Here is a 22,737-nt window from a genome sequence, read left to right on the forward strand (position 1 = left end):
CTGCCTCCTGAAACATACCTAGGCCACTCAGTCCGGCATCCGTCCAGTACGTAAGATAACCGCAGTTTCCATCGTCGTACTTATCCCGAGTACCTTCCTGCCGAGTACATTCTCAATTCTGGGAGGCGTCGGTCGTTACCTGTCTCAGCAACCCGAACTACCCCAATCAAGCACTCTTTCCTAGCAGGTATGTCGTCTGCCGCCCCTGCCAAACATTTACCGCTCTCTTCCAAGCTATGTATCGGTTTGAGCCCGGTTGCATCTCTACGACTTGGGCGTCGTGGTTTGTAGCCAAAGACATGATCCCTTCCACCAACCCCTTGTCTACTTCCACATTGCACCCATCCCTTATTGTTTTATCAAGTAACAGCCACTCGGGCCTCGTTCTTCTATCTCATCGCTGAGCTCATCGTCTTCTTTTGGCGGGCTTGCCTTGAAATGCCGGGGCCCGACGCATCATAGACTTCTAGAGTTGCAGTCTTACTTTTACATATTTGTCTGACCTGAAGGCTGACGCTCTCACCATGCCTGAACAGCCTCGCCAAGAAAGGCCCGGCCGCCTCAAGCGACTGTTCTCTTCTTCCCATAATAGTCCCCTTTCCAGTCCCAAACTAAAACCGGACGGGAAAGAGGTCGGGATGGCGCAAGCTAATCAGCCTGTCATGGGCAACCTAGTTGGTCAAGGTCAGTCAGTGCCCGTGTATAATATCGGATCCCAATCGCTAAAAATGCAAACAGAGAAGCTTGCTGCCGTGACTGATTTGATGTCAAAGTTGAGCAAAGACTTGGAGGCTATCTGCCTTCTACCTAACCGTGAGTCTTCGGGTAGCCCCTGGAGCTGAAAGGCTCGTTCTAACATGCTACCAGAACGGGATGCCGCTTTAGAAGAACTCAAGATATATGGAAGAAACCCGCAAAATGCAGACCCGATATTCACCAAGGAGGTAAAGTGAATTAATCCCAGTGCTCAGGGCTTTTACTCATTCGATCACTCAGGGAATCGAGACACTCGCCCGGCATGCATTTCATAGCCCGTCGAGCAAAACTTCAAGAAATGCTCTGCGTTGTTTATGCAATGCCATGCTGCTGAAGCCTGATACGCGCCAGATGTTTGTTGACTTGGGTTTCGAGTCAAAAGCTTGCAATCAACTCAAGAACGACAACAGGGACGACGAGTTCCTTATCTCGAGGGTCATATTTCTTACCACTTACAATACCAACGTGGACATTGAAGCTTTAATCGAAAAGCATAATATAGCAGGCATTATCACCAAGAACCTCGAGCGACATGCGAAACAAAGCACCACACCAGAGCTGCCTATTGATGCTATGCAAGAAATGGCATTGGTAGAGACTCTTAAACTGCTGTTCAATATTACACACCATTGCAAAGACAAGGCTTCCTCGTTTACGCCCTGCATACCGCATATTGTCACACTGCTGTGCCAGTCTCCAATCGGGTCCGGCAAGCCCTTGGACCCACCGATGGGCACCTTAGTCAACGCTTTGCTCAACCTGGAACTCGGAGCAAAAGACATACAGACAGCGTTGTTCCCACAGGAAGAGAACAATGTTCTTGCCAGTCGATTGGTCGAGCTCTTGAACGCCTCGAAAAAAGTGTATGGCAACGAAGAACTCGAGAATACCGTTACGGCCTTGATCGGGGTCATAAGGGCTATTCATGAGTACGCCCCGGAAGATGTGAAAGCTTGGGTTCGAGGGCAACTACTACCAACCGAAGATGACCGGAATAAAGTATTGGGACGGAGTGACACCCTCCCGTCTTGGCTGCTCCGCAACTCGACCAACCCAGTCACGCCCCAATTACGGGATGCTATCTCCGAGCTTCTTTTCGATATGTCGGATAGGGATGCGACAAAGTTCGTTGACAACGTTGGCTACGGATTTGCGTCGGGTTTCCTTTTCAACCGGAATCTTCCCATCCCTCAGAACGCGCAAGAAGCTTTCGCTAATGCTGGAGGCCGTGACGTTAATCCAATCACGGGCCAGTTCCTTGACACCGAGAAACACCCTGAGGTGCCTGAGATGACCGATGACGAGAAAGAGCGCGAGGCCGAGAGGCTCTACGTCCTGTTTGAAAGGTATGTGGCGCTTGCCATTATCCGGTGGTTTTCGCATAACTAACAATATATACAGACTGAGGGCCAATGGGTTGATTACAGCGGAAAACCCGGTTCGGACTGCCCAGCAGTCGGGTCGGTTCGAAGAGCTGCCCGACGACTACGAAGAAGACGTGGACTAAAGCACGAAAGATGGCCTTCTCAAGGTTCAGGGAGGAAACCAGCGGCTTATGTCTGTGGAATAGAGGTGAGACGTGTTGAAGCCATGGTTAACTCGGTGTACGTAAAGCTGTCATCAGCTCCCCAAATAGCAACAGTGTATACCATGGGTGAATGCATTCATATTCTAAGCGTATAATATAGCCATGGTCTGGTCTTGCGGCTGGGCTATTCTATCCAATGGAACATTTTTACAAATGTGAATCAGTTCTATATATACATGTGTGCGTATATGTATATATATCTCTCTCTCTCCTTTTAAATACTTAAAACCCGCCCAGCTCACAAGGGCCCCGGGACTTGCTCAACTTGTCCAACTCCTCCACCTGCGCGGGCGCCGGTAACACGCCACGGTGGCCTCCGCTCCCCGTCAGGCAACCGGGGGCCTCGAGGGGCTGGTCCAAGCTCTCCTGCGACACGGAGTACTCGGACGGCGGCGCCTCCTCCTCGTGCGACTCGCAGCCCTCGGGGATCGGGACCATGGCCGACTTGGTGTAGATGTGGATGGCCTTGTTCCAGTCCAGGCCTTTGGTGATGCAGCCGCCCTTGACGGAGACTACGTTCTTGGCCTTGGTGTGTCGCATCCGGTGCGTTAGCCAAGCCGGCCGTCCTGTTGGGGGAGAGATGGAATTACTCACAGGGGTCGTGTGCACTAAACGGGTTCCGCAGGCACGGCAGAAGTAGCTGAGTTTTGAATTGGAGATGTCAGGCGGAAGTTTTGTAGCTATGGGCTGTAGCCGAACCGGGATCGGGATATCCGGTAGAGCTTACATCTATCCCAACACTGCCGGAAAGGCTGGACTTACCAGTACATCGTATGTCCCGAGGGCGTGGGTCGTCTGATGAACACCAAGTCAGATAATGTCCGCCGGAAGCACGTGGTTATGATGCAATAGAGTTCATGGTTAAGTATAAAATATTCACAGTATTGAAAGGACTCACGTATAGCATGACAGGCCCTCTACATTTGGCAATTGGAACTTGGGGAATATAGCACTTGTCCCAAAGGCCGAGGACGTCTGTAAGCGACATTCGAAGCAGTGGCAGATGTACAAGGCGAGCGGCTGCTCAAGCGGGGTCGTGAATTGGACGGCACCACACTGACAGCGGCAATCCATCTTTGCTCGTTTGTCTTGGTAGATTGTAACTAGGCAGTGATGGTTCTGGGTAAGAGAAGAATGTTGTTAGACACCTGATTTCTGGTATTTGGTCAGAAGTTAAGTATTATTACTCAGAGGCTTATAGGTATGATGTAGGTAGCAGCAGCAAAAGATCGTTTCAAGTGGCACTGCACTGTACCTGTGCCGTCTTGTCAGGTAAACTGTAGGTGTAAAGAGCCCCGCTATCGCTACCTACCGCTGCATAAATACAGCCGATTTGAGTCATCGGGCAACTAATCGCGAAGCCACCCCCATGCTATTAGAATGGCGTCCATCGCAACCGAGCCTACCATGACCGCAGGTGCTGCCTAAAGTACATGTAACTATCCATACACAGTGCACCCATGGTCACTTGATTGGTCAAAGAATGGCCTGCAGCTAAGCTCTTCACAGGCGTCCAATGATGAGAGGTAAAATAGTAGTTATCAATTCCGAACATGTAAGTCCCTATCTAAGCATGCCACCGATCTCTATCCGCCACGTCCAACAGCGGGCCCGGGGACCTGTCGTACTGCTCGTCAATCGCGCAGCGCCTCTCGATGCGCCGCGCGACGTCGACGATCGGCTCGTCCACCCAGCGGCAGAAGACGTCCGAGACGGCCAGGACGAGCGGCACGAAGAAGACGAGCCCCAGCAGCCAGCACAGCGTGCGCTGGCCCACCGTGTCGACGCCCGTCAGGCCCTTGAGCCCGAACCCCGAGGCCGCCGGCAGGTAGCCCGGCTGGCCCAGCTGGCCGACGGCCCGGCGCCGGGGCTCGCCCGTGACCGTGAACTGGAGCGCCTCGAGGACCGGGCCGTGCACGATGTACAGGGCGAAGCTGATGCGGCCGCAGTACTGCGCGAACCGGCTCTCCAGCGCGTTCCGGGCGACGCTCAGCCGGCCGCACGACCACACCACGGCGACCGCGCACAGGGCGAACCAGAACTTCTGGGGCGTGGTCGGGTCGTTGTGCGGGAAGGCCGAGGGCGTGAGGGCGTCCAAAACACTAATGCCCCAAGCGTAGTCGGGCTTGTTGTTTGGCCACCCGCACACATAAAACGCAGTCGCCAGGATGAGCCAATGCAGTATCTTCTCTAACAAGGAGACACCATCGCCGGCCGGTGGGTCGTAGTGCTCGTGCAGCTTGATCTGCGCCTGGCGCCGTTCCGCCGCCATCAAGTGGAACTCGGCAAGGAGCATGCCGGCGATGAACTCGAAGGCGGCCCAGCGCCCGCAGCTGAGGCAGTAGTTCATGAGGAAAAGAGTGACGATCAGGCGCACGTGGTACTTCACACGCGACAGTGTCAACAGAATGACAAACAGGAGCATGGAGTGGCACATCTCGATGGGAATGGTCCAGAGGTGTAGGTCGTAGCGCGGCCGCAGCTCCGTGTCCCAGCTCCAAGGCCAAAGAACCTGGTAGAACATGGAGCTGGCCCAGTGCTCCAACTGGCCTCGAAAGGTCGGCTGCGGCGTGTAGACGAGGCCGAGGCAGACCATGATGAAGACTATACATGTCGAAACCAGCGGCGGGCCGTACAGCCGGATGGGCCTCCGGAAGGCCGAGGACGACAAAGCGGCGTGGAACCCCTTGAGATTCCGAGCGCGGATCTCCTTCAATGGCTTGTACGATAGGGCAAATCCCGAAATGACGAAAAAGATGTGCACCATCGGCCGGCCCGAAAAGAGGAGTCGCACGAAGGGCAGCTGGAAGGGCGAGGAGCCCACATTGTCGCCGTCATCTGGATAGCCGTACGTCGGTAGCATGTACCTGTGGTTCTCCTCGGTATAATGGCAGAAGAAGACGAGCATAGAGGCAATGCCTCGCAGGCCATCTAGGTATGATGTTGGGTGCAGACGACGAGACTTGGAACTCGACGACTGGGGCTGGGATGTTGTTTCCAGGTCCGGGTTGAGCTTCTGCGTCAAGTAGCTCGACAGGAATGAGTACATGGACAGCGAAGATGAGCGAGCCCGCCCCATTTTGGTACACTCGGTGGCGCACGACGCGGGTTTCTTACAGCTCGAGTTTTATCCTATGAGAGCAGTCGAATGCGATATACCCATGCTGTACTGGGGTGGGTAAAAGGATCAAGCCCCTCGCTCTCTGTCCGTACTATGCCCGGAAAGAGGATATAGCAATCTCTTAGATGGCCTTGGGAGACTGTCGCGTAAGGGAGGTTACGGCCTTAAATATTTGCTGGATAGAGTGTCCCGCAGCCGCGGCAGTTGGTGTCTCAAGGCTCATCCGATGTCCCGACGTCTTAGCACCCCGGGCCGGACACGGGGATCTGTTAGACAGTTGGTTACTAAGGGGGCGAAGTCAAAGTCGCCCGGGATAGTATAGCGCCGGAATGCGAGAAAGGTTTCGACAGCGAAGGGCCAGAAAAGGCAGACTCGGGCGCGAAACCGACACGCCAACCTTGGGAACGCTTAGGCGAAGGAGGGTTTGGGGATGAGATAAGATGACAGAGATATGTACAATGGAAAGTGAAACGACTGGAAGCGTGTGTTTCTAAAGGTGTGTACATACATGGCAGCAAGAGACAGACGGCCCAGGCCCATGGGACTACCCAGTTGCTGGCCGTCCCTGCTGCCCCTGCCGCTTCTCGTCATGCCATCAGAAACGAGAATAACGGGGCATCGGGGACTGCACCGTACCCTGACTTTGCGACGCTATACCCCTGGCGCATCCATCCTCCACCATTCTCAGGACGAATACTACAAGTATGGTCTGCAGAAAAACCCTTGATCCATTGAAGGAAGGATTTCCAACCCAGCTGAAGTGCTATTGCTGGCGCTGGTGTCGAGCTACGTCGAGTCAGCTTGCGCCAGCGCCCGCCGGCCCAGCTACGGGGACACACCCATCGAGAGGGAAAGCAAGGCCAGTTGCGCCATAAAACAGGGCCAATCGACATGTGGGACATAGCGATCTGCTAGCAACGACGAACTTTACGGGGATTTCCCCCACAAGGGCCAAGACTTGTTTATATCTACGAGCGCTATTGGCAGTCTGGGCAGTTCTGGGGGATCCGTTATTCAGCTGTCAACGCGTTCGGAGGTAAAAAAGGGTTTTTCTTCCCTCTCACTCAACGTTCTGGCCAAGATCCTTATCTCGAAGCATGTAAGTAATCGCATGGAGGATATTGATCCTTCCAAATCCTTTTTCAATGAAATCAGAAATAAAAAAAGGGAGGGAAATGAGAGGATGTACGGAGACGCAAGGTAGGCGATTTTCCTTTTCTCCCCGACACGACACGTGTGAAAAGGATTAATGATGTGCACGCAGAGGCGTCTAGCCTCAAACCTGAACGGTTAAGCTTCCAGAGCATGCTGGATCAACGGGCCAGCGATTCGTCTTCCGGGGATGCGCTCGCTCCAACCCCCACGCACCAATCCCACGGACCTTTTTTCCCATTTGAGACAGGCATCTGGAACGTCTGGGACGGCGCTACTGCACATTTGACACCTTTGGCCTTGCGAACGCGCGCACGGAGAAAGGCTCGTTTGGAAAGCGAACTCGATCAGATGCAGAATTTGGTTCAATCACGGAACATGCACGCTGCAATTGGGGCTTCTCGGGTGTACACAAAATAATCAACCAAGTGGACGCCGCCCTGGGTACCTGCATTTACGTTACGTTGGTTAGGTACTTGCCGGGCTCCTAGTGAGACAGACCACACAACTTGACAACCCACCCCGCGAGTCACGAAAGGCTATAGTCACGTGGTACTAGGTATCTTCAGAAGGGTCTTGGTATACTCAACCCTCGTGCTTCTGCTCTCTTGGTATTATTATCACCGTGTTACATATGTGTGTGCCTCTGACTCGAGTGTTGGCAAGACAACAACAAGGGGAGGGCTCGACTCCAAAACCTCGGAGCCATGGCTCGCTCAGTGGCGCATTGCGATTGGAACGTATGATTCCAAGCAAATAATTCCCGACAAATCCGATGTTGGAAAGGGTGGGTGAGTTTCGATGTGCGTGTCCGTCCAAAAAACCGAGGTTCGGCTAGCATGGCTTCGTCTTGTTTCGCCAAGCCGGCAAGACGCCCTTCTCGAGATCGCTCGCTTCGTTCAAGTCGAGGTCGCTTATATCGCTGTTGCACCGCGTATAGTGGCTGCTGCTGGCGGCCGCCGTGTAGTGCCTACCCCCTCCCCCTCCTCCTTCTCCTCCTCCTCCTCCGGCCAATAGCATGTCCCGACGCGTTGTGCTGCAAGGCTCATTCTCATAGTAGCTGTACCTCGCTGCGTCGTCGCCGCCCTTCTTATCGACAAGCCAGACCTTCCTCCTACTGCTGCGGATATTTGCGCAGCCGCCGTCTTCGTCTCCCTCTTCTTCTTCTTCCTCGCCGTCGCTGTAGTAGCAGTAGTAGTCGTCGAAGTCGCAGTCGCAGGCAGATTCAGAAGACGAAGAAGGCCATGCTCGCGACGCGCAGTCGAGGACCCGGATGGGCACGTAGACCAGGCCGATGACCAGGTATCCGAAGCTGAACCCGACGAGCCGCAGCGCCTGCAGGAGCGTCTGGCGCGCCTCGTTGCGGATTTGCCGGACGGACAGGGCGAGCACCGTGAAGAGGCCGCAGAGCGTGGCGGCGACGGACAGCAGGACGGTGTTGCAGCCTGCTATGGTCATGGGGGCTTCCGTTTCAGGGGGTGTGAGTCCTTGTTGGTCGATGGCCATTCTTGCTTCTTGTGCTTTATATACGTATATATACATATATAGAAGCGAAAATAAAACCGGGGCCGGGTATATATAGTAACAATGATTTGATTCTGGGATGATCGTCGTGCGGGCTGTGGTAGCCTTATCTTTTCGATTGTTGGTTGGCGTTCTTGACCATGGCCACATCCCCAGATAATTAGAATTACCCACCTCGGCCCGGGTCGCTCATATATGGGTTTTTGGGGGGGCGCGGAAGCCGGGTCGTTCGCCTCCGTAACGAATTGACGGTCTGGGTATGCGTATGGATATGACTGGACGGATCGTCAAGGTGATGAACAAAGAAAACTGCTTCGATACGTGGAACGCAAGAGTGTCTGTCCTATACGCACGTCAACCGGGAAAGAAGAATGTTATTTACGGGATTCGATGTGCAAGAGGAAGGGGCCTTTCCCCCCAAAAGTCCCAACAAGGCCTGCATGGTGCACTGCTCAGGGGCAGAGTGTATATCATTCGTTCAGCCTCCCATTTGCACAAAGTGACGATGTTTACGTGGCAGGAGAACGAACGGCCACATGACAAGCGGGTCATTGACCCCGTTATGGTGAAGCCACAGGCAGGAAAGAACAGACGACATCGGAACAAACTTCTGGCGGTACAACGGCCGTGGGAAAACGCCATTATCAAACTCACGATGCCGAGTAAGTTGACGAGGCAAGTGGATTTTATATCAGTCATCATGATCAGGTCTTGTGCACGTTTTATGCATCTTTTTCAACTATGCTATGCCGTTGACCCTTTTCGTGCCAAGGCCTAACTAATTACAAGACCCCCCTTTATTCCCACGTATGTACGAAGGTGGCTCCTGCAACCGCGCTCCGCGATCCCCTACAACGCCTCGACGCAAATTACTTCCACCGGTCTCGAGTCTCCCCCCTTGCCCTCGTTCAGTGCATCCCCCATCATCTTGCACCACGAGAGCTTCCTCTCTGCATCCCACGATGGCAACGCCAGCTCTACCTCCAACTGCCGCAGAGCCCCGAGCAGCCGCAGCCCGGCCAGCACAACCTGCAACGGGACCTTCTCCTCCATCCCTTTGCAAAGTTTTCCGCCATCACCGCCTCCGCCTCCGCCTCCCCCTTCTTGCCGGACCGCCGCCCAGTCCTTCCCGAAAAGTCCACCGCCACCGCCCCGGATGCTGAGCCGCAGCCCTCGTAGCCCCTTGGCCCAGAGCCGACAAAGACCGATCCACGCGGCGGGGAGGACGAGGTCCCACGCCGAGACCTCGAGCCGCGCGTAGCGCAGGGCCTCGCGCTGCCACGACTGTGGCAGCAGGCGCTGCGTGTAGTCGCGTGCGGCCCAGAGGCCCGGTCCCGTGCGGGCCATCATGGCCCGGCTCAGACGGGCGAAGTCGAACTCGTTCTCCTCGAGCGCCAGGGCGCGCGTCTCGGCGTAGACCTGCCGGCTCGCCTGAAGCAATGCCGTAGGGATAGCGGCCCAGGGGCGGTGCGGGGACAGCAGCGGCGTCTCATCGTCCGCTAGGCTACCTGCTTTGGATATCGAGGATCCCGGCTCCTCCGAGGTCATTCCGCCGGCGGCGGCGGCGGCGACCCGTTTACAGACGTAGGTGTAGGAACTATGCGGCCCCAGTCGCTCGTTTCTTATGGGATGTTGCAGGTGCACCCACTTGTACACCTGAAGGCGAACCTCGGTGGGCAGTTGAAGAATGGGGAAGATGTCTGCGTCCTTCGATTCCATCTTGAATGCTGCTTTGTGCTGCCCGCGTAGGAGTTAACCCCTGGCTGTCTGTTTCTGCCCCCTTCAGATGGTTTCTCGCGTTGCCTCCCGGTAACGTGCAAAAAAGGTAATAGTGGTAGAGGAGCAATGGTACTGGAGGATTCCAGCATTTCTTGCTCAGCTGTATCAAGGCTATGCCCTGGTGATGTAATTGGCCCGGGCCAACGCGTCAGTCTTGGAGGAACCAAGCACAATGCGACCCGCTGTAAAGCGCAATAACAACTTAGCAAAGAAGAAAAAAGCAGAGAGCAAACAGCACTAGGCATGGCCGCAGATAGACGAGGCAGATGATGACGCTAGAGACGACCAGTGAAGCTCTACTTGTAGATACCCAAGCCTTGGTCGGTGCACGCTGACCAGAAATGACATAATAATAAGCAATACCATACGAGTGCTGCGTCTTACGTTGCTAATGGCCAAATGGTGAAGTTGGTGGACTCAAGGGCGCATTTGCACCTAGTATAGCAAATTAACTGGCTTGGTGTACTGTCTCCGTTATCATTACTCCCCGGTCTCCGGCCGACTACCTCCTGACCTGTCCCTGCTGTGTCTGTATCTGACCTGGTCGGAGAGGCCGAGAGGAAGAAATAGAACCCAGGAGCCCTCCCAAACCTAGGCCCGCACCTTGACCCGCCGCGACTGCGGACTGAGGTGGCCGGTCGAGCATTTCGACATCTGGTTGTTGCTGCCCCGGCAGTGCCGCGCCATCTTCGTCATCATCCTCCTCTTCACCGTCGTCGTCCGAGTCGCGGTCGTCCTCCATCTCGACCTTCTGCCGCAGCCCCGTCCGCACGTTCTCGACGCCCCTCTCCACCTCCTCTTCGGTGAAGGGCTGCTGCGCCTCCTTGGCCATGTACGTCGGGATCCGTTCGTTGAGCATGTAGTCGCGCGCCGCGAGCCACTTGTCGACCAGGTCCTCGCGCACCTTCGTCTCGTCCTTGGTCGCCGGGGCTGTGGCGCAGAGCTCGCGGAAGGTCTTGCGGCCCTCGTCCAGGGAGGCCTCGACGCCGGGTTCCGCCTTCTTTCGCAGGAGTTGGTAGAGTATACCTTCTTGCGTGCGGCCGGGGAAGTTTGGGGACGGGTGGACGACAATTCTGCTAAAGGCTTCTCTGTTGTCCTTGGAGGCGATGATGTCTAGGAGCGAGCTTATGTTGCTTTGGAGAATATCGGCCGAAGCTTGGAGGGAGTCACTAATGGTGTGGTGGTTAGCTCTCTCTTTCTCTCGACTCGCCCCGCCTGGCAGACAGTCCATTCCAATGCTGCCAAAGTGTCAGGGCTGGCTAGGCTTACAGATTGGGTAGCGGGTGACTGTTGAGTACGTCGTGTTTCAGGCTTCCGATACTGTTGGAGAGCTGAAAGAGTCGTTGGCGAGTTTGCTCAACAGCCTTGAGCTCTTCGGGTGATATGTTCAGCGACGCCATGGTGTCGGGGGCGCACGCACAATTGGCATTAAAAAAAGGTTGGGGTAGTTGATCGCGGGATGATGAGTCGCGGGGGTGCGAGATCGCGTCTCAATAGATGCCCTTTGTTAGCGACAACTTCTGGAACTACTGGTGATGGGTTGATCTTAGGTAGTAGATTGGATGCACGCAGAAAGCTTGGTCGGGTCGGATGTCGGAGTTTGGAGCTGAAGGTGTGCTGAAGGCGTGTGTTTATTGACTGGCAGCAAGGTGGTTGGGGTCTGTTTAGCGAATTGCTAATCAATCAGACGGAAAATAGCGTGCGCCAAGACTGCCGGGGTGAGTGCTAGCGGTACCCAAAGGCCACCCCCACAGTCGATCTCCAGCTTCCAGGGGTCCTCCTGCAGGGTCGTTGTCTGCTACGTCACCAGAACGTGTCCGCTTGGAAGTATTGAGCCTCTTTTAGTAAGTGGTATGCATAATATATTTTGTTCGGGCCATGCGACACGCTATCTAATAACCTCTACTTATAAATCAGCTAAGAAAAGAGGTATCATGCATCATTTTAGGACTGTCGCTTTTAGACCCAAATGTATCTCAAAGCAAAAAAAAACTCCGTATCAGTTTCCTCATCAAATCGTCGTCATCATCATCAAGCCTTCTCATTCGCCTTCAATGCAGCGGTATGCTGCAATCGTTCAATAATCCTTGTCGCCGAGACCCTACTCGCCGTGAGAGCCTGCTTGGTCGACAGTTAATCGGCTGGTTTCGTGTCCGTACTTGTCCACCGGCGGGTACCGGGCCTTGCGCTCAAGGTCATCCAGGGGCAGGAAAGACCGGATGTACCTGTGCAGATAGATTAGAACCAATGTGATCAAAGGGATAGATGGCGTGATCGCAACTTACTTAGCAGTTCCCTCCGAGTGCGTAGCAGGGTCGAAGTCCCAAGACTCGAACCGGCCGATCTTAAGAGCGTCCCACACCACCCGTCTCTTGCGCTGGGAAAGAAGTACGTCTTGTGTGATAGCATCGAAGTCCCAGCGACTTCTAGCCTCGGCCTCAAACTTGATGAATTTAGCCTTGGCCTCTTCCTCCTCTGCTGACAGAGGCTCTTGCTTGTCCACCAAATCTGCAAGGTTGACCAGTTCGAGGGGATCCCGCTCGAGGTTGAACAGCTGTGGCGGATCTGTGGGGCAGGTGATGTACTTCCAAGGTCCTCGGCGGATCATCATGAGAGGACTGATGGTGCCCTCGCCGGTGTACTCCGAAATCACCGTATCGTGACCTTCGCGTCCTTCCAAGTGGGGTAGCATGGAGAGGCCGTCCATTGGAAGGTGTACAGAAGGTTTGGTGCCCACCAAGTCACACAGGGTAGGTAGGATATCCAGTGTAGAGACGTTTTGCGTAACTCGATGAGGTTGGAACTTCTCTGGGTATGAGAAGAGGAGCGGCACTCGAACCGAACTCTCAAAGTAACTCATTTTGTACCTTCGCGAAAGATTAGGATCGGGGACAGAGGACGATGCAGGCAGGGAGGGCTTACCAGAGACCACGCTCACCAAGCATGTCACCGTGATCGCCACTGAACACGACAATGGTGTTCTTGTCAAGCCGGCATCTCTTAAGAGTATCAAGCAATCGACCAATGCAGTCATCCACATAGCTCACTGCTCCATAGTATGCCCTCTTGGCCCGCTTGATCTGTTCGTCGGTGAAGTCTTCATCCCAGATATCGGTCACCTTCATCAACCTCTTACTATGGGCGTCCTGCTGCTCCTTGGGAATCTTGACCTTGGGCAGATCAATGTCGACCCCCTCGTAGAGATCCCAGTATTTCTCTTCAATAGTGTAGGGATCATGAGGGTGTGTGAGCGAGACCTAGAGTTTGACAATGGCGGTTAGCATGGGATTGATAATCAAGTACCGGTAGTGCCCGCCCACAGGTCTTCTCCACTTCGGGTACATACAGTCATACAGAAGGGTCTGTTATCCGGCCCCTCGCGGATGTGGTCATAGAGGAACTGTTGACTCTTATACATGACTTCCTCGTCATAGTCCAACTGGTTGCTTCGCACGCAGGTGCCAGCCTGCAAGATGGAGCTTGCATTGTGGTACCACTCCAGCCTGCGTTCCGGGTCGTCCCAGTTGACGGCCCAACCAAAGTCGCCGGGGTAGATATCACTGGTCAAGCGTGTCTCGTAGCCGTGAAGTTGGTCTCCAATGAAGTGCATCTTGCCAGCAAGGGCCGTGTGGTAGCCCTTGCTTCGGAGGTAGTGTGCATAGGTGGGCCAGTCGCTTGAGATCTGGCTTGCATTGTCATAAGCACCAATCTTCATGGGCAGGAGGCCTGTGATAAGGGACATGCGTGAAGGGGCACATAGGGGGGAGGGGCAATAAGCCGAGTCGAACTGGACGGATCGGGCGGCTAGGGAATCAAGGTTGGGGGTCTTGATCTGAGAGTCCGGGTTATACATCTTGAGCTGAGGAGCTGCTAGCTGATCTGCCATGATGAAGAGGATATTGGGCTGCTCGGGGCCTGCAGAAGCAGGTGAAGGTGTATCATTGGCACCACCATTGGCTGCCGCCGCCGATGGCTGGCGGTGACCGTTGGTGGTGTACTGGGGGGAGGGGGAAGACGGCATGGAGTTGAGATCAGGTGCCATGGTGCCCAGAGATAACCCAAGAGCTGGCAATTGGTCAAAGAAAAAGGGGATTGGCCTCAAGGGATATCTGATAAGTGTCCCGAGGAATGCAGGAATGCGTGTTTGGTTGCAGGGTGGGTGGGAAGAGACTCCAATAAATGGACGATTCGAGCCAAGTGCAGAACGAAACGGATAAATAGCAAGCGATGTGACTTGATATGATATGGTATGATATGGATGTTGACGGAATCAGTCAGATGGACAGAAGAATGAATAGTATTGTATAATAGCCAACGGGCCGGATTGATCTGGCAGTTAAGAAAGAGGAAGATTGCGTCCAGTCCACCTTTTCAGAACTAGGAGGCGCTGATGCAATAATCTGGATGAATGAGAAAATAGAAGCTTACGAAGGCGCAATACCTGAACCGGAGCGGGAGGATCCAGTATGGGGAAATTACCTGTTGCTTATCCTCGAGTATCCTCTGGCGAAGCAGGTCGAGAGAATAGGGTAGAGAGCCAAATCGACGAGCCCCAGCCTTGGGAAGGGTCGGGAACAAAGGGGATACTTGTATTGTTCAGTCTTGCGTGCGAATGGTGAAATATCACGTTTAACACCGCTTATTTAGCCCATATTTGATAATAAGACCCCTCGTGGGCAAAGGCTCGAAAGGCTAGCTCTGCAGGCAGGCTAGGCCGGTTCCCGTAAGGCCTGACTGCCAAGAAAGGTTGTGTGTATTAAAGTAGGCCAAGTCGGCGGGATGGAAACTGGGGGAGCAGGCTTGGGAGAGGCTTTGCAGGTTGGGGTCCAGAAGTCCTCTTGATCTCGTGCTTGCCTCGCTCGCCTCTGGCCCGCTAGGTGCAACACTAGGCGAGACTAGCTCGATTGGAGATGCGCTAGTCATCGCGCATGCAGGGGCGTTTAACCAGCAGCACAGCTGATCCGATACGCTGTGCTGTCATGCATGATACAGCTCTCTCACGCTGTCGAATCAGAGGCCTTCTAGACTGCGGTGGGGAGATGATAAACACCACGCGCGGATGTCGCCCCGTAGATTGATTGCTCATCCAGCCTGCACCGACTGCCGGCCCTTGGGTGCCCCTGGATGACTTATCTCTCCCGAAGCCTGTGTCTTTCTGCCCGTCCCCCGTCTAGGCAGATAGGAAATTGCCAAAGCAGCAGGACAGCGTGGTTCCCTTGCATAGGTAGCTATGCAGTACGGGGCAAGGAACGTTCTGGATCTATGTACGGATATGCGATCGATAGCCGTCTACTACATACCTGCCAGGCCTTTTCCCGGCTGCTGGGTCTGTTGCGGTGTGGAATCCCGAGCTCGAGATAAACGGCCAAGATAGGAAGAACGTAGCCAAGACCCGGGTCAGAGTCGGCTATCATCAAAAAACAAATCAATCTAGCCGGCTGGCGGTATCGGCTGTCTGCCCGCACCACGCTGCCCGCGGCATCCTGATCGGGATAACATGACCGCAGCACTCGCTCGCTGCCTTTAGCAGGCAGCAGCAGTATACACAGTAGATCATCCTGCAGATCAAGGTCTGCTCGGCTGCATGGGGGACGGCTTGGTAGGACTCAGTCGCAGAAACGTATCATCGGCAAACATAGCTAAAGCAAGAGGATCATCATCCAGGCGTATTCCGCCCGGGGCGATTCATCCACGGTGATGTGTATGCCTGAATAGAATGACGATAGACGGAGACGGTATGCAACTTACTTATTCTGCTACCAGCATTGAACTCTGAGGAAATCCGTCAGATTGGGATCTGGAACAGAGGTCTCCGGTGCAAAATAACCGCACGGCTTCTGTTTTGAGTCGATTAGTCTCACAAGATGCCTATCTTTCTTGGCAAGTGGATTATTGAGGAAAGTGCTCGAAGATCCAATATGGATGACGAGGCTTGCAGTCAGGAGAATATGCATTCGCCGGCCATCATTGCTTTTGGTGTTCGTTCTTCTTGGTGCCCAACCCTAACAACCGCCCATCCCATTGACTCGGAAGCCTCGAACCTTACGTAGGCTTTCAGAAGACGCTGCTCTCGAGCTATCTGCGGGCCGCCATCTAAATTCTTGGCGCGCAGCGGAAGCCTAAAAGCTTTCAAATCATCTGATCTGTCATGGCAGGCCCGGCATAGGAAAGACAACAGAAAATATAAAGGCAGAGAAGGGCTCCGTCCGCCACTTTGGCCAAATCTTGGAGGGGGTCCTAGAGTTGCTGTGATTGGTACACAGTATAAAGTTGCCGAATACAGTATTGGGAGACGAGTGATCGATAGGTCATGTATCCAGCATAACACATGATTGCACCGGTGCTCAGCGCCAAGTCCTTGTAAGTAGAGCCTATTTTGGACCGCCGCTTTACACCCTTTGATCAGCAATTCCGCTGCAGCTGTCCGGAGGTAACCCGCCGTATCTTTGACCAAAGACTCGACGGCTTGCAAGGATTTACGTAACCTCATGGCTTGATCATGAGGTCTAGTGCACAGCTTGGCGGGGACAAAGGTGATGTGTATTAAATATAATGAAGTTTGCCTCGAGATCAACATACATGCGGCTGGCCTCGGGCGTCTATGCGCGAAGCCGCAATTTATCCACGTCGGCGTGTTGTTGGGCCCTTGCTCTTGGGAGTCGCAGTTGAAGACCCAGAGCTCGAAGGCGCAGCTACGGGGGCCTCCTTCATCTTGCCCCGAACCTTGGCTGATGGCGCATTCCAATAGTATACCATCTGTGCAGCCAAGACACAGTTCAGAGTGAACCCCGCAATGAAGCCGTACAAGATCAGCTTGTCATCCACCTCCTGCAGCGTGGTGAAGATTCTGGACAAGGAACCGGCGAGGTAGTTGAAGACCTAAAGATTATCATAAGTATTCGTTACGCATAACATGTTTGGGACCATTGTTTCCAAACGGTCACCACCAGCTATCATGCGTCGTCATGGATTCAACGCTTGGCGGCCCAAGCAGTCGAACTAGCCCCTGTCTATAGACTGGGCCTGGAACCAGCGACCTGACATGCGAGCTGGGTTCCACCGTTGTTGACTTTACGCAGGTAAGAACACACGAAGTATACTCGCCATACCACCGCATGTTCTTCTTTCCATAAAAAAAATGCAGACCGCAAACTTACCGTGAAGGCACTCAATTGCCCAGTCCCACCTTGCTGGAAGATAGCAGCAATCTGGGGCACCTTGCTTGCCACGCCCAAGACACCGGCGCCGGCTTGCAAGTAGCTCAGCGCGTTCGCATCGATTACGGTATCGGTGAAAAGCGACACGACACTGACGGCGAGCGCTGCGACGAAGAGAGCGGCGACGCCTGCCCTGCCGCTGTAGTTGAGAACCAGCACGGTGATGACGACATTCTGGCATAGGATGAGGGCCGTCTCGCCGAAGGTGCTGAACGGGAAGCCGTTTCGGACGTTGTAGGCCAGCGAGATGAGGTAGGAGGACGTCTCGAGGAGGTAGGACAGGAAGGACACGCCGGACGCGGATTGCGACTTGACCAGCTTGACGATCTGCGGCACCTTGACGATGGAGGACGCGCCGATGATGCCGATGCCCAGGCCCTTAGAGATGGCCAGTTTAACGCATTCGGTCGCCGTGGGGTCGAGGTCGAGAATCAGCGTATTGTAGCAGGTGTCGCCGATGATCGAGACGCCGAGGTCGCGGATGGGGGCCGGAAGGCTGTTCGTAAGAGGCTTAAGCGGCTCCAGGGCGGTCTTGAGAGCCTCCATCTTGACGGTCTGGTGGCGCTGAGGTGATGTATGTTTCGGAAGACGGTTAGGTGTTCGGAAGTCTCCTCTGAAGGCGTCGCCAGATGAATTCGGTGGTGATAGGACCTGCCAGATTGCAAAATCTTACGCAAGAAGAACAGCTGTCGAAGAAAAGTTCAGGGTGACGAAAAGGTGGGGACGGCGCGACAAGGGGTTCGGGTTTTTAGCCCAAACCCAGCTAGAAGGGTCGCTGCCAACCTGCCTTAGCTGGGGCCACACACACTTTCGCTTCCATGCTTGCAGGGGACAGCTTCTAACGTCCAAGTATTCTTCATTCTAGAACAATATCAAGCATTTCATAACCCCGGTACTATCCTATCCCCATTACCAACATTGTTGAACTATTTGCGTATTCTTCTCTGACAGGAAATATGAGTGCATGTTGGCTTGCTAGTCTTTCGTCGGCATCCGAGCTCGTATCTTCTAAAATTACGTTCCTGTTTTTACTGACAACGTATCACCAAATACGAATGCTTGCTTATCAAATGATGGCATCGGGGTTTAGAGGGCTCCTCAAGCGCCAAATCCAGCCAAGCCAACTGAAATTCTGGTAGATTACTTCCAAAGAAATCATCCGCTCGCGTGAGATTATCCCGGTGTTGGGTTGGAGATAGGATACTTGGCAATGGCCATTTATAGCGATTCCTGAATCATGAGCAGGTGTATTGAATACCAACTAGCAACTACCTGTGTCTGAAAGTGACGATATCCACTAGGCTATTCTCCTTCGTAAGTGAACTCAATGCAACGCTCTAACCCCCTTTTTTATCGGATCAGTTAATCTCTGCGAGATAGTCCTGAAGTGCCTGGGCACATCCCTTGAGGTTGTTCTTCGGCTCCCAAGTGTTCTGGGACTCGGGGTAGCTCTTCCACTTGACCTCGAACAACGAGGCTCCTGTCTTCTTATCGATACGGTGGCCAACGATCTTCTCTACGACGTAGACACTCTTGGTGTCACTTTCCTGCTTGCCACCTTTCTGGGTGCCACCGCTCTTCTTAGCAGTATTTCGACGGGAACGCTTAGGGGCAGGTGTGGCATCCCGAGTCTCGCTGGCCTGGGCAGTATTAGAAACCGCGAAAAAACCGAGAATGTTGGCAGGAACTGCACGTAAATAACATACCTTCTTCTCATCGGCGGCTTTAGCCTTTGCTGCCTTATCGGCAATAGCTGCAGCGCGGGCAGATCTTCGCAGGTTTCCTTCGGCTCCGGCCTTACTGGCGCCCTTTTGCTTCAAAGGAGAGCTGACAGGCTTGTTGCCTTGTTTGAGACCCGGATTTGGCGTTGAGCTTATGCTGGAGGTTCGCGTTGTAGGACGACCACGACCGCGACCAAGGCCTGGCTGGGCCGACTTGGGAGTTGCCGGGGTTGCGTTGGTGCTTTTGCGAGGACGGCCACGTTTCTTTGTTGACTTGGGCGTCTCAGCCTCAACCTCCTCGGCATCCTTCTCCGCAAGTTGTTTGCCCTTCTGGCGAGATTGGCGCTGTTCCTCTGCTTTCTTGCCGAGACGGCTTACAATCTCCTGGACTTGATGTGTATCCGAATCATCAGAATCCATGTCATCATCGTCTGTCTCTCCCAGAGCAACAACAGACTTCCTGGTACTGCGAGGTTGGTCAGAGACAGACGAATCATCGCCTTCGTGATCAGAAATCTCTTGAGGAGGCATGGTTCTGAGTTGGGTTTCTGTTGATTGTTGTGCGCCCATTAGCCACTACCTTTCAGTATGAGATTGTGTTCGAGACAGGGCATCAGTGGAATCAATCGGACCAAAAATAAGACCCAGCCTACTCTATACGAATAGGGCTAGATGGGTAACTTGATGGGAGAACAGCAATCGTAAAGGGAACGGAACGATGAAACAAATATCACTTACGCGCTCTTGCCAAGGTATGGATATATTCAGGCACTTGCTTACAGTAGCAGGAAACAGCTTGACCACGCCAGGTGTAGGAAGCAGAGGCAATGAAACCGTCTGCAATTGCCGACTGAACCAGCAGTAACAAGTAAGAAAAAAAAAAAGAATCCAAGATTCCCTTGGGGTTATCTCGTCAATTTTTCAATGCCAGTACCCGACTGCTGATGTGGGATGGGCGCGTGTTTGAGGTGGTCAAATTACTGTTACGCTTCAGCTATTTTTATTGTCAAATCCGGCAGGTGCAGCAGGTAAACAACCCCCCCAGTTACTTCCATTTCAACAAACGTTACTAAATACAATCTATATGTTAACTTGTTTAATAAAATGGTTAAAAGTTATATTCTAATAAGATATTATGCTTAGATTTCCACACTAATAACCATTCATGTGAATGCCCTGCCGCGGCTCCTCCTCTCAAATTTGTACTCACGTTTCTGTGAGCCGTTCACCACTCTGCCGGCCCTGACTGGCATCACTCTGCTGGCCATTCTGGCCTTCCTCTGCAGATCGAGCTCCCGGCGCCCCCTCCGCGTGTTTCGCAGGATCGAAGACGTACATCGGAAACTCCAAGAACAGCGTGCGCTTCACTATGGTGGGAATATGCTCGTACACCTGCGGCGGAAATGGGACAAGTATACTCGTCCGCGCGAGATAACGCCGGTAGCCCTCCCAGTTCAGACCCTTTTCGTATCGCTTCTTTGCACCAGGTCTTTCGGAGAGCGGAAGGCCCGAGACGAACATCAACAGGATGGTCAGCAAGATAGGTCCCACGATGGTGGCGTACAAGGCCTTGAAGGCCTGGCCTCCGACATGACCGTCGGCAGCCGGCGAGACGGCAATCATGTAAATAGCTAGACCTGTTAGCATGGACTCACCTCAATCCGTCATCGTATCGATTGCGTTGAATGAGAGACTCACAAAACTGGACGAGGATCTCCCCAAAATAATTGGGATGCCGGCTGAAGTAGAAGAAACCCTTATCGCAAACGGCGCTTTTGTCGTTCGCCTGCCGGAAGGCGAACTTCTGCGCATCACTCACCGTCTCCATGACGAGACCGATGGCGTAGAGGATAACGCCTGCAATGTCGCGGCCGGTTCCGAACGGCGGCTGCTCGTACTGCTGGACATTGGGCGAGTTAAGGACGGTGACGGGCATGGAGACGGTCCATACCCAGATCATCTGAAAAATCCAGAAGCCAAGGAAGGGGAAGAACTTGTCGCGCTTGTTGTCGAAGCGGTCGTCCTTGCCCGTCTTCAGGATGCGAAACAACAGGAACCCCGATAGCCGTAGGGCCCAAGCCATGAGAAACAGTGACACGACGACCTGGCGCGCATGATGATGACCGCTGAAGGCGAGGGTTATGATGGCTAGGACAACGAAGTTGGTGCCGCCCGCGAAGTCTGGTTTCGGAGATTAGTAAGAGAACGCGTCTATATGCAAGATGCGATGGGTCAGCTTGTTACGTACCGGTCAGCTTATCGAATTTGAAACTGAAGGCGATGGAGAAGAAGAACAGTTGATATGCGATGGTGATGAGCAGTGTGATGGCAAGATAGTAGTTATCCAATACATATACGGTACCAGCCATATTGGGCGACTGGGTAAATCAAGCAGATGGCAATATTGTTCTGGTGACTTGGGAGAAAGACAATAGCGGCCTTCTAAGCTCCAGACCAATCCCACGATCTGAAACACGGAACCCGGATAGTCGCACTGCTGGGAGTATGAAAACATGAAAACAAAACGGTGTAGAAGTGACTTGGAATTTAGCGATTTCTACAAACGAGCGGGCTGGGTGACCATTAAAGCAACATACAAATGAGCTAGAACCCTTGTTGCACGCCAATCGATGGCGATGCGATGTTCGTGAGAAAACCCGGGCCAAGAATCTCACAAAGAAATCTTAGCCGATGAGGTTGCAGCACTCACTATGCTTGTGCACCACTCGGACTCGGACTGGTCCCTGGAAACTCCCCGAACCCAGCAGATAACGTCATCGATTCTTTGCAGACGAATGCATTACCGCTACTGGAAGTATTTAAACTCGTATCGATTTAGTGCATGTCAATGAAAGCCAGTCTCCTACCTACGACGCAAAAAGGGAAAGTGCAGAGCGACCCAATGAGAATTTAGCGTCTTTACTCCGTACTTGGCACTTGGCGTGCTACTTTCCATTGGTGCGCTGCGACTCGGACCAACTTCACTGTCAAACACACTTCGACTCCGGGTCCTCATACAGTCAGCAAAAGTGCCGAGTAATACCTACCCGCCTATCAGCTCCCCATATATAGGATGGTAGTTTTAACCAATACTCTACCTCTTATCTTGTCTCTGTATTTAGTGTATTTCATGAAAGGAGACGGCGGACAGCTCTTGTCTAGGCTATGATGTAGTCTATATGAATCGGTGCTACTACTTCCTGAACTGTCTCAAGGAAGTTGATGTCAAAAAACTATATGTTGCGCTAATTATAGGATTTACGCACGATGTACAAATGACTATGGAACTGAATTGACCCTGTAGCCAGCCAGATCAAGGTGGCCGACTACCCGCCGGTGAGTCGATACAGCCTCCAGCATTGCATTGCCTGCTGAGAGGAAATGGAAGGCAAGTGGACCAATGAATTCCGAGGGAGGTATTGCACACCACAAGTTTCGTGACCATCAGTCAGGTTGATCAACTAGACTTCGATGCCGCTGCAACAATGCTCTTCTCATCGCACGTGTCAGCGTCTGATCCGGGACGCAAAGGCTTGTCATTCGGGTTGTCGCGGCGCGTTTCTCGTGTATCTTGACCTGGCCCCGGCACTGTAGCGATGAAGATTGCGCGCAAGTCTGCATTCTTAATCTGGGCATCGACATGCCAAAGTGACTCGGCAGTGCAGCGTTCCACGGCAGATGTGGTCCACGTGTGTGACTATCCGGGGGATTTTGTGAGCCTAAGGTAGGCACGGCGTTCGTGTTTCTAACCGGTTTGATTTGATACGGCATCAGTGCTATGTATGGCTGAAGACATGCATCGACTAACACCATGAAGCTATGAAAGGTCCGATTACGACCGGATGAAAGGCTTGGTCGGCCAGTCACCGAACACATGGC

General features: G+C 53.4%; 10 protein-coding genes across 10 annotated transcripts; 1 reads left to right on the forward strand and 9 right to left on the reverse strand.

Moving 5' to 3' along the window:
* Positions 1-524: 524 nt before the first annotated feature.
* Positions 525-2,263, forward strand: PG985_000726 (guanine nucleotide exchange factor synembryn; the record flags this gene model as incomplete). The annotated part of the gene is made up of 5 exons (XM_066820495.1): positions 525-684; positions 739-813; positions 868-944; positions 997-2,102; positions 2,158-2,263. The coding sequence occupies 5 exons, from the start codon at positions 525-527 to the stop codon at positions 2,261-2,263; spliced, it is 1,524 nt and encodes a 507-aa protein (XP_066691374.1).
* Positions 2,264-2,566: 303 nt separating this feature from the next.
* On the reverse strand, positions 2,567-3,418 carry PG985_000727 (uncharacterized protein; the record flags this gene model as incomplete). Its single annotated transcript, XM_066820496.1, has 2 exons — positions 2,567-2,984; positions 3,243-3,418. 2 exons carry the CDS (start codon positions 3,416-3,418, stop codon positions 2,567-2,569), a joined length of 594 nt encoding a protein of 197 aa, XP_066691375.1.
* Positions 3,419-3,911: 493 nt separating this feature from the next.
* PG985_000728 (acyltransferase) lies at positions 3,912-5,423 on the reverse strand (the record flags this gene model as incomplete). The annotated part of the gene is made up of 1 exon (XM_066820497.1): positions 3,912-5,423. The coding sequence occupies one exon, from the start codon at positions 5,421-5,423 to the stop codon at positions 3,912-3,914; it is 1,512 nt and encodes a 503-aa protein (XP_066691376.1).
* A 2,028-nt stretch (positions 5,424-7,451) lies between these two features.
* PG985_000729 (uncharacterized protein) lies at positions 7,452-8,123 on the reverse strand (the record flags this gene model as incomplete). Its single annotated transcript, XM_066820498.1, has 1 exon — positions 7,452-8,123. One exon carries the CDS (start codon positions 8,121-8,123, stop codon positions 7,452-7,454), a length of 672 nt encoding a protein of 223 aa, XP_066691377.1.
* An 867-nt stretch (positions 8,124-8,990) lies between these two features.
* On the reverse strand, positions 8,991-9,860 carry PG985_000730 (uncharacterized protein; the record flags this gene model as incomplete). Its single annotated transcript, XM_066820499.1, has 1 exon — positions 8,991-9,860. The coding sequence occupies one exon, from the start codon at positions 9,858-9,860 to the stop codon at positions 8,991-8,993; it is 870 nt and encodes a 289-aa protein (XP_066691378.1).
* A 562-nt stretch (positions 9,861-10,422) lies between these two features.
* On the reverse strand, positions 10,423-11,320 carry PG985_000731 (mediator of RNA polymerase II transcription subunit 8; the record flags this gene model as incomplete). Its single annotated transcript, XM_066820500.1, has 2 exons — positions 10,423-11,089; positions 11,190-11,320. The coding sequence occupies 2 exons, from the start codon at positions 11,318-11,320 to the stop codon at positions 10,423-10,425; spliced, it is 798 nt and encodes a 265-aa protein (XP_066691379.1).
* A 701-nt stretch (positions 11,321-12,021) lies between these two features.
* Positions 12,022-13,962, reverse strand: PG985_000732 (choline-sulfatase; the record flags this gene model as incomplete). Its single annotated transcript, XM_066820501.1, has 4 exons — positions 12,022-12,145; positions 12,206-12,787; positions 12,843-13,177; positions 13,267-13,962. The coding sequence occupies 4 exons, from the start codon at positions 13,960-13,962 to the stop codon at positions 12,022-12,024; spliced, it is 1,737 nt and encodes a 578-aa protein (XP_066691380.1).
* Positions 13,963-16,538: 2,576 nt separating this feature from the next.
* Positions 16,539-17,683, reverse strand: PG985_000733 (monosaccharide-P-dolichol utilization protein; the record flags this gene model as incomplete). The annotated part of the gene is made up of 2 exons (XM_066820502.1): positions 16,539-16,799; positions 17,078-17,683. The coding sequence occupies 2 exons, from the start codon at positions 17,681-17,683 to the stop codon at positions 16,539-16,541; spliced, it is 867 nt and encodes a 288-aa protein (XP_066691381.1).
* A 672-nt stretch (positions 17,684-18,355) lies between these two features.
* PG985_000734 (uncharacterized protein) lies at positions 18,356-19,389 on the reverse strand (the record flags this gene model as incomplete). The annotated part of the gene is made up of 2 exons (XM_066820503.1): positions 18,356-18,367; positions 18,844-19,389. 2 exons carry the CDS (start codon positions 19,387-19,389, stop codon positions 18,356-18,358), a joined length of 558 nt encoding a protein of 185 aa, XP_066691382.1.
* A 675-nt stretch (positions 19,390-20,064) lies between these two features.
* On the reverse strand, positions 20,065-21,227 carry PG985_000735 (uncharacterized protein; the record flags this gene model as incomplete). The annotated part of the gene is made up of 3 exons (XM_066820504.1): positions 20,065-20,489; positions 20,557-21,039; positions 21,107-21,227. 3 exons carry the CDS (start codon positions 21,225-21,227, stop codon positions 20,065-20,067), a joined length of 1,029 nt encoding a protein of 342 aa, XP_066691383.1.
* Between the last annotated feature and the right edge of the window lie 1,510 nt (positions 21,228-22,737).

Source organism: Apiospora marii, assembly GCF_038362585.1.
Source record: "Apiospora marii strain CBS 49790 chromosome Unknown utg000001l_segment0_segment0, whole genome shotgun sequence".
NCBI classification, from domain to species: Eukaryota; Fungi; Ascomycota; class Sordariomycetes; order Amphisphaeriales; family Apiosporaceae; genus Apiospora; species Apiospora marii.